General features: G+C 42.1%; 1 protein-coding gene across 1 annotated transcript; it reads left to right on the forward strand.

Moving 5' to 3' along the window:
- The first annotated feature begins 1740 nt into the window (after positions 1-1740).
- On the forward strand, positions 1741-6022 carry LOC147616677 (uncharacterized). The gene is made up of 2 exons (XM_086777748.1): positions 1741-1874; positions 2102-6022. Exon 2 carries the CDS (start codon positions 2163-2165, stop codon positions 5355-5357), a length of 3195 nt encoding a protein of 1064 aa, XP_086633874.1. The 5' UTR covers positions 1741-1874; positions 2102-2162; the 3' UTR covers positions 5358-6022.
- The last annotated feature ends 9666 nt before the right edge of the window (positions 6023-15688 follow it).

Genomic DNA, 15688 nt, shown 5'->3' on the forward strand with positions numbered 1-15688 from the left:
GAGGGCTTTTGAATAGTAGATTAAAGCCTCAAATGGTGTTTTGTCAAATCAAAAGACAACTTTGTTAGGAGAGTTTTAGTTTTTAGGGGTTGGTTGATTCTAAATCCAAATAAGCTTAGGCAATTTACACTAACTATTGTCTTCATAATCATGCAAAATCATAAACATAATAAGCTTAGGCAATTTACACATACCATTGTCATCATAACGAGAACTAGAAACAAGCTAAAGCTAGAAGAACCCTCCATCCTACGTTTTCCCCTACCCGTCACTTATTTGTGGGCAAATACCCTAATTGTGGTGTGGTAGCAAAGAAAGTGGAGAGAATAGCACCCTTTGTTGAAGAATACAAAATCAATCCCAAGACCAATGGTTTTCGGCCTATCATAGGCTATGAAAAACATTAGCAACTCAATATTTTGCTCATTGAAGCCCACTCTAGGAAAACCAATAAATGCACCAACCTTCCAAATGAAGCACATTCTTGTTAGACGTGAACTATTGTGAAATAAGGCCTTTAGTATGGTCCTCAAGTTTTGGTACTCACCATCAAGATTGGATCCTTGTTTATGTGTTCTTGCAAGCCATCATAAATCATGAGATGCAACATTTGGGACCAAATCACCTTAGAACATTTTATACTCTAACCTATTTTCTAAAGAACTATTTAATAAAAGTGGGAAGGTGTAGGTGGCATCCAAAGAGGAGATGTGAAGGGTCACTTGCATTTGTAGGCTGTAAGTCACCTCCCTATGACTTTCACACAACTAGAAGGCCTAATTTTTCACTTTAAAACATTTAACTTTATGCTTCCTATGATAAAGGTGTTCTTACAAGATTGAATGATTCCACCCGAATTTTTATAGATTTCTCTTTATGACTTCCACACGGTTAGAAGGCCTAATTTTTCATTTTAAAACATTTTACTTTATGCTTACTATGATAAAGGTGTTCTAACAAGATTGAATGATTCCACCTCATAGATTTCTCACAATAATATTTATTAAGTAGCAAGGCCACACTAACTAATGGCACACATGGTTGATCTTGCATGCTAGCTCATTATTTTTTCTTTCACTATGTTTGCATGAAGTGAAGAATTACTTAAGAATCCACAAGGCTAGAGACTCAATTTTTAGTTGGCAAAACTTGATCCATAGTTGAGAGAAGGTGAACCACAGATTTCTTTTTGTGCTCCTCTTAGGGTAATTAAAATAGCCCAAAACCAAAAAAATTGCCTTGTTGAATTCAACCCTCGTGGCCAACTCATGTAAAGAACTTTCATGCCTCATTTCAAACTCGCCCTTAGAGTGTGTTCACATGCTTCCACGAAATGGGGGAAAACACGCCACAAAGTGCCTTTTTTAAGCACTTGATTTCAATTCATGATGTCAAAAGAGAAAAACAAAAGGTAGGTAGTGTGTTGGTTGCACAATTGTTGCAAGCAATTTAAAACTCATGGAGGTTCTGGCCACCATGTTTTCGGGCGGCCTAGTGTTTTGCAGGTCTGCTATGGTGCTAGACAAGCCACCATTTCTTGGCCACGCGAGTCGGTTCGTGTGAACATGTCCTAGATTGCTTGATGCAAGAATTTCCTATTTTGACCTGAAATGAAATAAATCGAAATTTGACTTACAAAAGTTACCTCTTTTGACCTTGGGAAGGTAGCATCATTAGTTTTTTTTCCCTCATCAATGAAAGTGGTTAACTATAATGAATGCATGTTTAATGATAGAAGTTAGGAGGATTAAGCGGCAGAACAAATGGGTCTCGTCTGTCTCATTTTCTTCAGAGTCCGCGCAACAGTAGGCATCACAGTTTCAAAGCTGAGCCTGTGTTGCCGCCATGGCCGGAGCTTGAGTTTTTTTCTGCAGGTTTTTCCACGCGGGTCTTTTCACCGCCCTTTCGTCTTAATCATCATAATATTGCTCTAATTTGCGCGATCATGAGCTGTTTAGGGTTGGGTTATTCCATTTAAGAGCTCGATTAACTCAGTGGATCGATTAGCTGACTGTGATGAATGCTCTGAAAGAAGTGTTTGTTGATGGTTAGTCTGTGTGTTTGGTTTGTCTCTGAAGAATCAGGGCTTTTTCTTCATCAGGGTGGCTTTGCAGAGTGAGAAACTGGAGGGGAGAAGGCGAGCTCCCATATCTCGCAGTTTGATGCGCTTTTACCTGTGCAAGCCTGTGGAGCTCTGCTCATCTCTGTTGTCCGAGAGAAAGGGGGTCTCATCAGAACAGCAGCGCACGGCTATGCCTTCTCTTCTGAAGCAGCTGCAAGATGCTAGGGAAGCAGAAAGGGCTGACAGCAAATCGAAGAACGCAGAAGGCAAGTCTGCACAAAAAGCCCTAAATCAACAGGATACCCTAAATCAGCAGAAAAATTTGCCTCTAAATCAGAAAACCCTAACCGTAAGGCAGCAGAAAACCCTACATCAGGAGAACAAGGCCTCATCATCATCAAGCTCCAAAGCTCACCACAATGGGCATCAGGAGTTCCAACGAGCCGTGGCTATGGCAGGAGGTAAGCTCTACACTGATCACGAAAGCCTCCCTAGCTATGAAAGCTCCTGGGCTTGTTTCAAGGAAATGTATCCAAGGTACTCTGAGACAGCAGCCATGGATGTTCTACGTGCAGAGGAATACGGCCATCTTGAGGAAAGTGACAGGGTTTGTTTAGATTATTGTGGGTTTGGCCTCTTCTCTCACCTGCAGCAGGTCCAGCAATGGGAATCTGCCTCCTTTGCCCTCTCCAACATCTCAGTGAACCTTTGCTCACATGCCCTTTTTGGAGCTGCCAAAGACGGCACAGTAGAATGCGACATCCGAAAACGCATCATGGGCTACCTCAACATCCATGAAACGGACTACAGCATGGTCTTCACGGCAAGCCGGGGTGCTTCATTCAAGCTGCTTGCTGATGCCTATCCTTTTGATACATGCGGCAGGCTTATTACCATGTATGACTATGAGAGTGAATCTGTAGGCTGGATGGTGCAGAGAGCCAAGGAGAAAGGCGCAAAGATTTCCAATGTGAGTTTCAAGTGGCCGTCCCTCCGCATTGTTTCAACCAAGCTCAGAAAGCTTCTGGTTGCCAGGCGGCGGCGGCGGGGTCCTGCAAAGGGTCTCTTTGTGTTTCCTGTGCAGTCGCGCGTCTCAGGAGCTAAGTACTCTTATCAATGGATGTCATTAGCCCAGCAGAACAAATGGCATGTGCTCCTGGATGCTTCTGCTATTGGCCCCAAGGACATGGACTCTCTAGGCCTCTCACTTTTTGGGCCGGATTTCATCATTGCATCTTTTTACAAGGTCTTTGGTGGGGACCCCTCTGGTTTTGGTTGCCTTTTTATCAAGAACTCTGCCATTCAGAGCATACAAGATGAGTCAGGGGCGCCTGCATCCGGGCTTGTGAAAATCATTCCATTCCCAATCCAGTGGTCTTTGAGCCATTCCTCTGATGGAGAGCCAGATGAAACTAACGAGTTTGAGGAGGGGGAAGGGGATGGTCAGGAGGGGATAGATTTTGAGTTTCATAAGGACAACGAGCTGACTCCCATGGTGGCTTCGTTTTCTGGTCCAATGCTTGGTTTCAATAAGCATTCTCCTTCTGGCGATACCTCTTGCAAATTACCCCGGATTGAAGGGGTCATGGAAGAGGATGACGATGACAGCTCTGTTTGTGATTCTGTGGGCGAAGTGACTCGCAGCCCCGTCTTCAGCGAAGATGGTACAGACAATTTGTTTTGCATAGATATTGGCCCAAGTCCTGTTGGGACTGCAAGTCGCACTTCCATGTCTGAAGAGCCCTTCAGTGGGCCATTTAGTGGGCCCTTCAGTGGGCCATTCAGTGGTCCGATTCGCAACCCTGTTTATGATGGAGGCACAAATCCGCCTGGTACTACACGTACACTGCACAACTCTTTGTTTGAGAACAGTAGTAATTTTGAGAATGGAGCAAATATAGTGGAAAGCAAAGAGGATCAGGGCACCAAGACTCAAAACCATTGCATGGCGGAGGATGATGAACTAAGTGTTTCTGAAAATGGGAGTGAGGATCTGAATGTTGCTGCATTGTCTTCTTCCAAGTTGAAGACATCAAGAGAAAATTTAAGAGAGGTTGAACTGATAGATCCTGGGAAATCACCTTTCTCTGGGCCTGGCTCAGCTTCACGAGTGAATCATCAGGGGGGCTTGAAGCATGAGCATGAAAGTTTCGATGTATCAGTATCAGATCCCCGAGGAAAAGTTGCTCAAAGCAGGACAGAGAAGGTCTTTCCAGCTTCAGTGATGGAGGAGAGCTCATCAGATTCTCTGGCTAGAAGCAACAGAAATGTGTGTAAGGTGGACAATATATGCGTTGGGAACACAGGATCTATGGATTTCCCAGAGGTTCAGGAGCAGAACCAGGGTAATGAAATTGTTGCATGTGAGACTCTGAACGACATGGAGAAAGGGAAGCTTGAGTCCAAGCAGAAGTCTAAAGGAAAGGCAGCATGGTATCAGAGTGAGAGTGCCATTCGGAGAGAAACTGAAGGAGACTTTAGGCTTCTGGGTAGACGGAATGGTGATAGATTAATGGTAGGAAGGAGTTTATCACCAATCCTACAGGATCCTGAGGAGCTGGATTCTGCCGGAGGAAGAGGGTCCTTTGTTGGTGCAGAACATGCGGGGCATGTGTACTATGGGCAAAGTGAAATGTGCTCATCTTCTTATCAAGGTCTTGAGGAAACTAGAAGTGATAATGATGATGATGCAGAGCAGGAAGACGAGTGGGATGCAAGGGAACCTGAAGTGGTGTGTAGGAGCCTTGATCATGCAGACATGTTAGGCTTAAACAAGACCACACTCAGGCTCCGATACCTCATTAACTGGTTGATTAGTGCTCTACTCCAGCTCCGCCATCCTGGCCCAGAGAACAATCTCTCTCTTGTCCACCTATATGGACCTCAAGTGAAGTATGACAGAGGAGCATCAGTAGCCTTCAATCTGTATGATTGCCATGGTAAAATGCTGCACCCAGAGCTTGTTCAGATGCTTGCCGATAAGAACAATATCTCTGTGAGCATAGGGTTTCTTAGGAACCTGCAATTACCTGATAATAATGCAGATATCCATGTTTTCTTGGACAACAAGAGAAATGTAACAGCAAGCAAGAGTTCACGTGGACGGGGGGGCCATCGCAGAGGGGTGCCTTCAAGGATTGAGGTGGTAACTGCAGCTATGAGCGTCTTATCAAACTTTAAGGATGCCTACAAACTGTGGGTATTTGTGGCGAGGTTTCTTGATGCAGATTTCGTTTCCAAGGAGCTTGGTGGCCAGCATGCTCCAACAGGGGAAGTGCTCAACCAGGAGGTTTGAGGTGTCATGTCCTGCTCATGCTCAAACATGCTCAGCATTAGCCAGTTACTCTTGTAACTTCAAGAGTATCAAATCCTCCTAGTGGGAAGGCCACACAAATAATTTTGACTCCTGTAAAGTGGGACGTGGTGACCCCACCCCACCTCACCCCATCCAACCCCACCCATCCTCCTCCCAACCCCAACGGGTGAGTTCTACTGTACAATTTACATTCTGTATTATGAACAGATTTCAAGAGTGATGTAGATCGTGGAACAGGCAGTGTATTGCATGTCTCCAAAGGAGCAGCTCACCGACAATCTGTAGTGTCATTAATGACATGGTCATTCTGCAGCTACCCAAATGGGCCAGAGTTGAACTCTACTCTTATCAATGTAGTCATCATCTCATGGTGAGACCAACTTTTTACTTGTGGGGGCGGGCCTTTGCCTACCCTGTTGGGATCGACTTACAGAATACATTGCACCTCAGCAGCCCTGTAAAGTAGCGTTACATTATTGTTGCAGAGGAATCTTGATGAAGAGGCAATGTATTCTGTGTCCTCCCAAGCCACCAATCTCATCTGTGTCCTTCACAAGCACTCCCCCGCCCATTGAGGGGTAACCAAATATGATTTTGTTGTGTAAGAGTCTCAAATGAAGTCCTTTGGTTTGGATGGAATTTCATGAAGTTTTTGGTTTTGATTTCACCCTTGCTTTTTGGTTTTCATCTTATCTTCTCATCTTTCAGCAAATTGTTGCCTTAGGTTATGAAGGCCCTTGATCCCTCTCGTTCCCTTCAGTGAAGGGGCTTGGCATATCTGTCCTTGCCTCTCTCAGATTGGAATGACAGGTGTCAAGAGATCCCCAAACATAATGTGATACACAGAGGTTGAGCAACTGATACAGAAGTTTTAGGGCTGTGTGTTTTGAAAGAATGCATTTATGCACACCACATTTTATATTTTTACAGTAGGTGTGTTTGTGTGAAAGAAAGCATTTTTAACATCTATGCATATTTGCACGCCATGCTTTATATGTTTACAAAAATTTTGTTACTGTTGCTTCATCAGTCTCTCTCTCTCTGCCCCTCTCTCTTTCAAAGTCTTATCTGTTTGCTTTTATCTTTTGATTATTTTATTATACTTCATAGTAAGCACTGGGTCTGCCCAAAAGTTTGGACTCTTTCAAAACCCCAATGAGCAACTTATGCTTGACGAATACATTGCCTCTCTCTCTCTCTCTCTCTCTCTATATATATATATATATATATATATACACACACACACACACGTGTATGTATGTATATTTAGGGTCTTTGGTTTGCTTCCTGAATCTTACCCCTCTTTTAACTTTGGAAAGTTTCGACTTCCTCCTTGACCTGCAGGTCTCTTTGGTCCATGAGGAGGAAGGTCCTTTGGGTGGGCCACTTTCTGGTGAGAAAAAGCTTTGGAAAATTCCTTGGCCATCCATACTGCAATGATAGAGGCAGGTTTTGCATTTCGAACCAGGGTATGTCCATAGGTAGATGTAATCTCTCGATAAACTTGTTCAAGAGAGTAGTCTCGTCCATAGAGGGAGCAAAGCATATGATATTCACATAGGCTTAATGATGGACCTCAATATGCTTTCCTTCTTGCGAAAGCTCCGGAATTTCATTCATTCGATCTTCTTTACAGCCTAGTGGATAGAAGCTTCTATATAGGTATGTCTTCATGCCTTCCTATCTCAACTGATTTTGATCGAGATGGTTTGACTCCACATGGCTTTTCCATCCAACTTTGGCAACACCTGCAATCTTCAACCGTTGTACTCAGCAATATAGAAATATTCATCCATGGCATCCACCCAACTTTGAATAGAATTTGCGAGGTTTTTGCCTTCACCACTAAAAAAACCAGGCTGACACTTATGCAAAGCCTCACAGATATTACTAACAAGTTCTTCTACTTGCAAATTGTGAGAAGACTAACCCACTCGAGATGATAACTCTGGTAGGAGCACGTCACCTTTGATTTAGTCACGACTCCAAAAATTCTCAATACAGAATTTATGAAAGAAACAAAAAAAGGATAGTATCTTTATTTCTTATAAAACAGTCTTATTATAACTTTTGGGAATATTCATTTCCTCAAGACAAAAAGGTAAAAACTCCTATAGAACGACCTGCTTATTACAATGTTTTTGCATGGGAGGTACAAACTTAATTGGTTTAATAGAGTCAAATATTGATCTAAAAGTGTAAGGCTACTTCCTTGGATGTGGTACTCCTTAACTAGCCCCAACTTCTCTATAATCTTACTAAATATAAATTTGAGAAGTACCAGGGCATAAAGTCAATCTCAATGCCTATGCTAAACTTTCCCTCTTGCAGCCTCTAGACATAGAGTGAGGCCTAATAAGGCTGGTTAAAATAATATTGTTTACATTTTTCATAAAATGTAAGTGATGTATTTTGATTCATTGGCCAATCCTCTGTAAAGAGTCTTCTATGCCTACTCGGTGGAGACTCTTCCATCTCAGCTCTCTTTCAAGTTCTCTCCTCAGCTCTCTTGCGAGCTTGCCTAAGACGCACCACGGTGGGATGATGAGCTTTGGAATTTTGCGAGGTGCTTCTCTCCAAGCGTAACCTTGCTATTCCACCCCGTGTCAAGGAGAGGTGCTCAAAGGCAAATGCTATCATGTCCTAAAAAAGAAACCCCTGTAAATACTATAAGTTTTATATTTCAAAAATCCCAACAAAATAAACGTGAGTGCTCTGATACTAGTGAGGACCCCTAGCCCTTACAACCACTCAATCACATGCAATGGCAGACTGACATAAGGGTAGAGCACACTCACTCGAGGCCTCGACATGACATTGTCCCAATTTTTTTCTCTCATAATTGGCTTCGCATTGAGAAATGCGCGCGATTCTTCCAAGGGTTGTCCCTCTATAATTCTCACAAATAGAAGGCGTATCGGTGGCTCACGGAACCATCGCCCTCGACATCCTATCCCTTGATTATGGAGTAGACAATTCTACCTGGGGTAACATCTAACTCTAACTAACAAATCCATTTCGTCAAGTTTACCTAAGTTCTCAAATATTTTTGGTCTCGATTTTTTTTCTAGAAAGCACCCATAACTCAGGTCCACCCTACCTCCCACTTTCCAGTGGTTTAATCCTTTCCCTACTTAGACTAGGTCCAAAGGTATAGCCTAGCCTCCCCCCCCCCCCTTGCCCTGATCATACCATGGGTCTAGCCGCGCCTGGAGATGATGTGAACTCACACACCCATAATTGACATTCCTTTTTGTTATGCACACACGCTAACAACAACAAGAAAATAGAGCTCACACACACCCCACAGAAAAATAGTCCTTTTTAAAACATGACATATCATATGTCCATAAAGTCTCCTTGTAGCCACAAAGGGTGCCCACAGTAGGCCAACTCAAAGGAGCCAACCGAAGCAGCGGTGCATGCTATCAACATGAAGGCACCGCAGTGACATTGCTGAACTGCCACTCCAATGGCATCTTCCAAGGATAGGAGATTCTACTAAAGGTGCCGCACTCACACTCCGACTACCTAAGGTCGCCACTCCGAGGGCATCTTCCAAATATAGTGGATGTCGCCTACTCAACCATAGGCATATATGATCCCTTGACTGAATACCCACACTTTACGACATTGCTCCTGCACCACACATCTTCTCATACTTTGTAGTTTGTGTTCGGTAGTCACTTGCCTTCGATTTGAGCTGTGTGTCGTCCTCTTCACTGTGACCTCTATTGAGTGTTAGCAATAGAGTGATGGACTTGTAATAGTGTTCTCAGAGCAGTGCAAGTGTTCTTGTCCTCTTTGTAGTCTTGTCTCTTCTCATGTTGTGTTCCTCTCCATTCTGTCTTCTGTGTCCGTTGTGAGCATCGCGAGCTCCGGACATACAGTCCAGAGAAGAGCCCATCACTTACTATGTTGGGCAACCAACCCTGCTACAAGTACACTAAAATTTGGCATGCCGAGCGAGACTCTCAAAACTTGGAGTCCTAATTAGCTCACCATTATTTTTCTTTGTCCTCTCTCTATGTGCCCAATACACACTCTTGTGGTAGTCTTGTCAGCCCATTAAAGAGTCCTCTCTCCATACGCAACCATAGTCGGAAGAAGTTCAACTACATACCACCTAGGGACTCCCTTTCACCTCTTCCGATGGCAACCAACCTTGGTAGCCCCACTCTCGGCAATAATGTTGGAGGCCAAGCCAACCCTCCTGGTCGTCCAATCAATCCCCTTGGTGCATAACCTTTTCCCACAGTGCTGGGTCGAGTCAACATTAAGCTTCCCACATTTGAATGATCCTCCACACTGAGGATGTGGATGACCACATCCGAAGGTTCATCTCCATCTGCAAGAGTCGGGGCCTTGAGAAGGAGGATGCCTTCTTGGTACTCTTTCCGTCCACTCTACAAGGCTCTATAGATAAGTGGTTCCGTCAATTTCTTGCTGATCACTTTGCAGACTGGACCACTTTGAACGACACCTTCCGTCCTAGAAACTATGAGAACCTCATTCTCCAAGAGCAGGGGAATCTACAATTGCTGCCAATGGAGAGGGTGTCGAAACTCATGACACGGACCACAATGCTGGTGACCTGCCTTCCGGCTTACCCTGGCGACTTTATGGTGCGGCAGTGGCTCAACTTGAGAATGCAGGACTCATGTTTGAGTGATGTGGGCTCTATACGTCCAACGTTGACACAATCTAATGACCCAGTGGATCAACTGGAATGGGATCTAGAGGCTCTCAAAGTAAACCAGAAACCCCGAAGTAAGGAAAGTACCCTACTCCAGCTCAAGAGGGAGATTGAAGGATTGAAGACTCGATAAGAGGCCAAGAAGGGCCTGTGGTGCACTCTATGCCAGTCCCTTGGACACGTTGTCCAAGAATGCCCAAAGAGGAGGTACTGCTCCTATGAAAAAGGTGGACATGATGACAAAGATTGCTATTACCTCAAAGGGTTCCGTCAACTCCATCAGCAAACTCCTCATTCTACCTCGACAACCCCCAACCTTGCCCATTATGCTACAACTGCCATGGTTGTTCCCCAAATCTTCCACGTTGCTACTACTCCTTCTTGCCAACCCACCCCTCACGTGATCTATCTTCCACCACTCATCCCTAACCCTCCTACAGCAGCAGCCCCCATGAACCGTCCTCCTCGTCCTCCCAACCCTACAATCTTGATGTCCTCTGCTACACAGATGTGGGGAATACGATCATTACCAAAGCCGTTGCCCACTTCTTAAAGGTGCTCTGCCCTTATAGGCATTTCCTTGAATCCAAAGATCATTATACCTGGTACTGCTCTCTCAACAAAGGGCCTCCACTTCCTCCAACTTCACATTTCCAACACCGACCACCCACTTAGTCTCTGTCGAACATCCTCCATCCACTTGCCCCCCTTCCTCCCCCACCCTTGGTGTGTTCGCCTTGGTGTGTTTGTCACACCAACAACAACCACTCCTGTGGATCCACCATCAGCCATCGTGGTCACATGATCACAAAGGAAGGCCACGCCTAAAGAGCAACAAGGGTATGAGCCGATTGATAACCCTCTTCCACTTCCTCGCACAATCATCGATAAGTCCTTCTTGTTTTGCAAGCTTTCTAGGACCTCCACAACCTACCTTCTATGTTAGACAAACCACCTACCCCCTCCCTCCCACATCCCAAACCACCGCTTACATCTTTCTCTGTGGAGGATCTCCTCAAGACAAATACATTGTCAATAAACCTTCTTGATCTTCTTCGAATTAGCCCCTACATTCGATAGTGTCTCAACACACTACTAGAGTAGCTCCATGATATGCCAACCAGTCATAGTGGTGGGAAGTATAGTGGATTTTCACTTCCTATAGGTGTTGTTGATTGCATGGGTATCAGTTGTGCTAGTCCCTTCCTTACTGACTACCGTAGCCTCGGTCTCTCTGTGGAGATTCTGTTACCCCACTTTCTAGGGCAATAGTCGACGATGGCTTTGAGGTGAACCTCTGTAATTCTCCTTGCATTATAAACTTGAGGACTTGTAAGACTAGAACCTTGATTCTTCACCCAACAATATCCCAAATAGTCTCTTACCTCATGGTTATATAGGCCTAGATGTTGCATGACCTTCCAGCTTCAGCCCCTTGACCTTTCATTGGCTAGACATTACCTTTTCCCTGTCCAATGCCTCTTCAACTACCCCTGTGTCCCTTGGGCTTCCATTTTGCACCGTCTACTTCCCTTTTTACTTTAACTTTAATGCCTATTAACCATTGCTTAGGTCTTTCCTATTTGAAATCCCCTGAACCTTATTTATATGCAACCTTTTACATATAAATAATCTTTCCTAGTCTTACCTTTTAGTGTTACCTGTGAGTCTCATAACATTTCCTCCCCTTTGAAAGAAAAGTTTTCGTCCTTGAAAACAAATCTGGGTAACTTCTTTTTAGTATGCCAACTTTCTCTTAAAGTTAAATTGATCACACTCAATCTTTTAAGTATCGTCAAATATCTCAAAAACCTTCAAGCACAATACAATTTTGGAGAAAGATTAGAACCTTTCCCCCTTTTAAAAGAAACAAAGTTCTCTTGAACTCTTTAGTTTACCTTATTGCCGTCTCAAAAGATAACACTCTCTTTTTTAAGGTCTCATACTTCACTTCTTTTCAAGAGAGGACTTTTAGTTTCTTATACTCGAGCATGCTTAAAGTCATAATAGAAATCTTGTTTAAAGATCTCTAACTTTTCCTTCTAAATCAAACTTAAACTTACTTGGAATAAGTTTTCTTTTATAAGTACTTCAGTTAGAGAAACACTTCCTTTAGTAGAGGAATATTTCTTCCTCGTTCATGTGCCCTTAAACTCCCTTTCTACGAGAGAGTATCTTTTCTTTTAATAACACCTACTGTCCATGTAAGTGTCATTACACCATACAGATCTGACGTGGTGTTGAACTTTATATTATCCTTAAAACAATGAGGTTGGCTTTAACACCTTCTTCTAAGATGAATACTTTATTTTGGTTGAAGCTAAACATGAGGACAAACCAATATGATTATGTCCACCAACTTTGCATATATCCTTGATCAGAGGCTTGTATGCAGTTAATGACTTTTCATTGCTTTTTTTTTTAACTTCTCGAGTGTCATGATCACTCAGAAGCTTTACCTGGTTACCACCATCAACCTTTTTTCTAGTGCACACTTGTATACACTAACTAGAACCAATCTTATGGATAACTTCCTTTCTGTGAGACACAATTCCCAAATAAGATTGTTATTACCTTTTAGTACATTACATACTAGTTAACCGACCTTGCATACCATAAGAAATGAAGAGTAAAGTAACCATTTACTCCCTTGGCCAATTCCTTTTACTTCTCGACCGTCAACTCAATCAAGAAATTCTTTTGGATGAGAAAACCTCAACCTTGCTTGGTCAACTCCTTTCGATTACTTGTATGTTGGCATAGCACACATCACTAGGCGTCCCATTCCACCTAGTTGCTCCCAAGTACCTTGAGTAAATGGCCATTAACACTAGATCCTGCCTTGTGAAAGTTTGGACATCCTTGAATTTGGATCTAGGTAAGAACTTATTTTTCGTTACACTTCAATAAGTGAAACAATGTCCACATAGACATTTCTTTTTATTGATGGACCTTTTTCAAGTAACTTATTTCCTTCATAACTTTTATGCATATAAAGAAACAATTATAAGATTCCTTGTACCATGTCTACCATTATGTAATCCACGAGCATAACCACTCGTAATTATGCCTCTCTTTAATATGGTCAACTTTTCTTTTCATCACAAATGAGTACGTCTTATTACAAGCACATACTCATACCTTTACGATGTGGCCGAAGCAAACATCACTTTATTATGTCACCACCATGAGAATTTATAGTCTTTCCTCTTTTACAAGGAATTAGACTCTTATTTATAGATAGATAGGCTGCTTTTACCAGGCATTAACTATCTTTACAGTCCCAAATCAACATTGGTAACATGTTTTGTTTATGACCCAAAGTGGTACTTTTTAATGATTCATACCTTTAAACGAATCTAAAAAGATTAGGTTTGAGGCATTGTGACCAATCATTAAGATTAAACTTTGTAAATGAAGTTACCTAATAATAGATGTGAATTGTGCTCCATTATGAGTCAACTCACCTAAATCAAGGTCAAATGCTACAGTTATTACTAACCTTTACGTGCTTGTACACAACATAAACACTAAAAGAATTCAACCTTAAAGTGTTTGTATATGCAATACTTAAATATCAACATTTATCTTTAGATAACCTTTTGAACTCAATGAAAAACCAATGATCAAAGGAATATCCTTAAGTAACAAACTTCCTTCGGAAAGGTAAAACCTCATTGTTGGAATGTGTTCGTACTGAGCACATGACACATAAATTTTGATATTGAAGTCTATTACTAACTAACAACAACAAACACAAACTGTGTTTGCTTTTAATAGGTTAGCCACATAACATTGTGAAAGATCCTAAACCATAAATTTCCAAAGGAATATGATCAACACAATAGGATCTTATGATACATATTCACAAACCAACTTATTTGATGTGAACTCAACATAACATAACACAAACATACTCGTGATATGCATATAAATAGTTAAACTTTAGGACCAACTCTATGTCCATTTGCATCCATGTGGAACTAAAACTTACGAGAAAAACCCAATTGCATTGGGTTCTTAACCATGCAAAATCTTGTTTACTGTGCAAGCAAGGGTACTACACTAAGACATATAGACTATGACTCAAATGAGTTGCTTGGACATAAATCAAAGACTTGAGAAAAAAGTCCTCAACTGAACTCTCTAATAGTTCAAACTTTGTCAACACAATACATAAAAAGAGTAGGGGAAAATTTCTTGTCCATAACTTTCCAGTATTGTGTCAATACTACACCCTTAACTCCATAAAAAACATTAACTATTGATTATCACTAGCACTTCACTAGTAATCAACAAACTTAACTAGTGTTCTTACACCCACTAGTCAACTGTATTGAAACATGTGACCAATCATCCTTTATACACTTGATGCAAGCATGCAAAATTTAAACATATATATGCTTCTAATCGCATGCTAAAAACACACAAAAGACATTGTACATGCTAAAACATGTCCCTGGAGCTTGGTACAAGTGGATCGACACACATAATATTAAACTTTAATCTCATGCATGACCCATATATGCATGCTTATGTAGATGCTCACTTGCAAAACTCAAATGTCCACATGAGGCCAAACCAGAGTAACCAGAGTAACTAGAGCAAGAAGCTCAAATAATCTAGTGTGAAACACACTAGACTTATATATCCCAAGCCCCTTATACTCAAACACATACGTCACGAGTGTGAAATATGTACAAGACCTTCTGCACATAATGGTTCTTGGTGATGTACAAAACTTATAAATATTAAGATGACACAAGTCATATGAACAAATTTATTTTATGGCCCCATAAACAAGAATTTGCAAACAAAAAATGAGCACCAACCTTTACTCCACGCGCTCTCGATGAAGCCGGGTTATTGTAGATAAAAACAATGTAGAGTCTGAGGAGGGGCCCGAGGAGTTACTGGCAATGAAACTATCTCTGAGGCACGTCCGATAAGTTGGCATAATTCATCCTGTTGATTAGTTCTTTTAGTTCTTTGTTGGAGGGCGAGCTGGCATTCTAGATTCTGTATTCTGGAGTCTTTGGTGTGGTGAGTAGTGTGGAGATTGGTTGCTTCTCACACATCTCGAGCAGTGACCAGCTGTGGATATCTTCTTGCTGCTTCCTCCATTACAATCTTGGAAGTTGTAGCTTGGACATTAGCCTCTTTAATTTGCATTTGCCATTCCTCTGCCAAAATTTGGCTTGTAGTCAATTGCTAGTGTACATGCTCAAGCACCTGTTGATGGCTATAACCAACATCTAGTCTATTTCCAAGGACTTTGCAGTTATCACCTCATTCAGGGCTTTCAGTTTCTCAACATGTGCTTTGTTCATTTTCTCTCTTTCTGTTTGAAGGCTTACCACTCTTTGTTCTGCTTTAGCAATGGCCTCAGTGAGCGTGTTGATCTACCTTGTATATCCATCTTCCTTTGCTTGGAACGTATCCTCTTCCATGGCTCCAGCAGGCATAACAAACACCTTCCCAAACCAAGGAATTATTTCTAATTGAAATGTTTATATTCAAAAGTCTTATTGTATGTGTAACAAATGGATGCACACTGCAAACTTGTGCATTAGTTGCCTCTAGGGGGGTTTGTTTAAGCCTACCCATGTCTCAT

This window comes from Cibotium barometz, chromosome 38 (assembly GCF_041138505.1).
Source record: "Cibotium barometz isolate CiBa-2024 chromosome 38, ASM4113850v1, whole genome shotgun sequence".
In the NCBI taxonomy this organism is placed as follows: domain Eukaryota; kingdom Viridiplantae; phylum Streptophyta; class Polypodiopsida; order Cyatheales; family Cibotiaceae; genus Cibotium; species Cibotium barometz.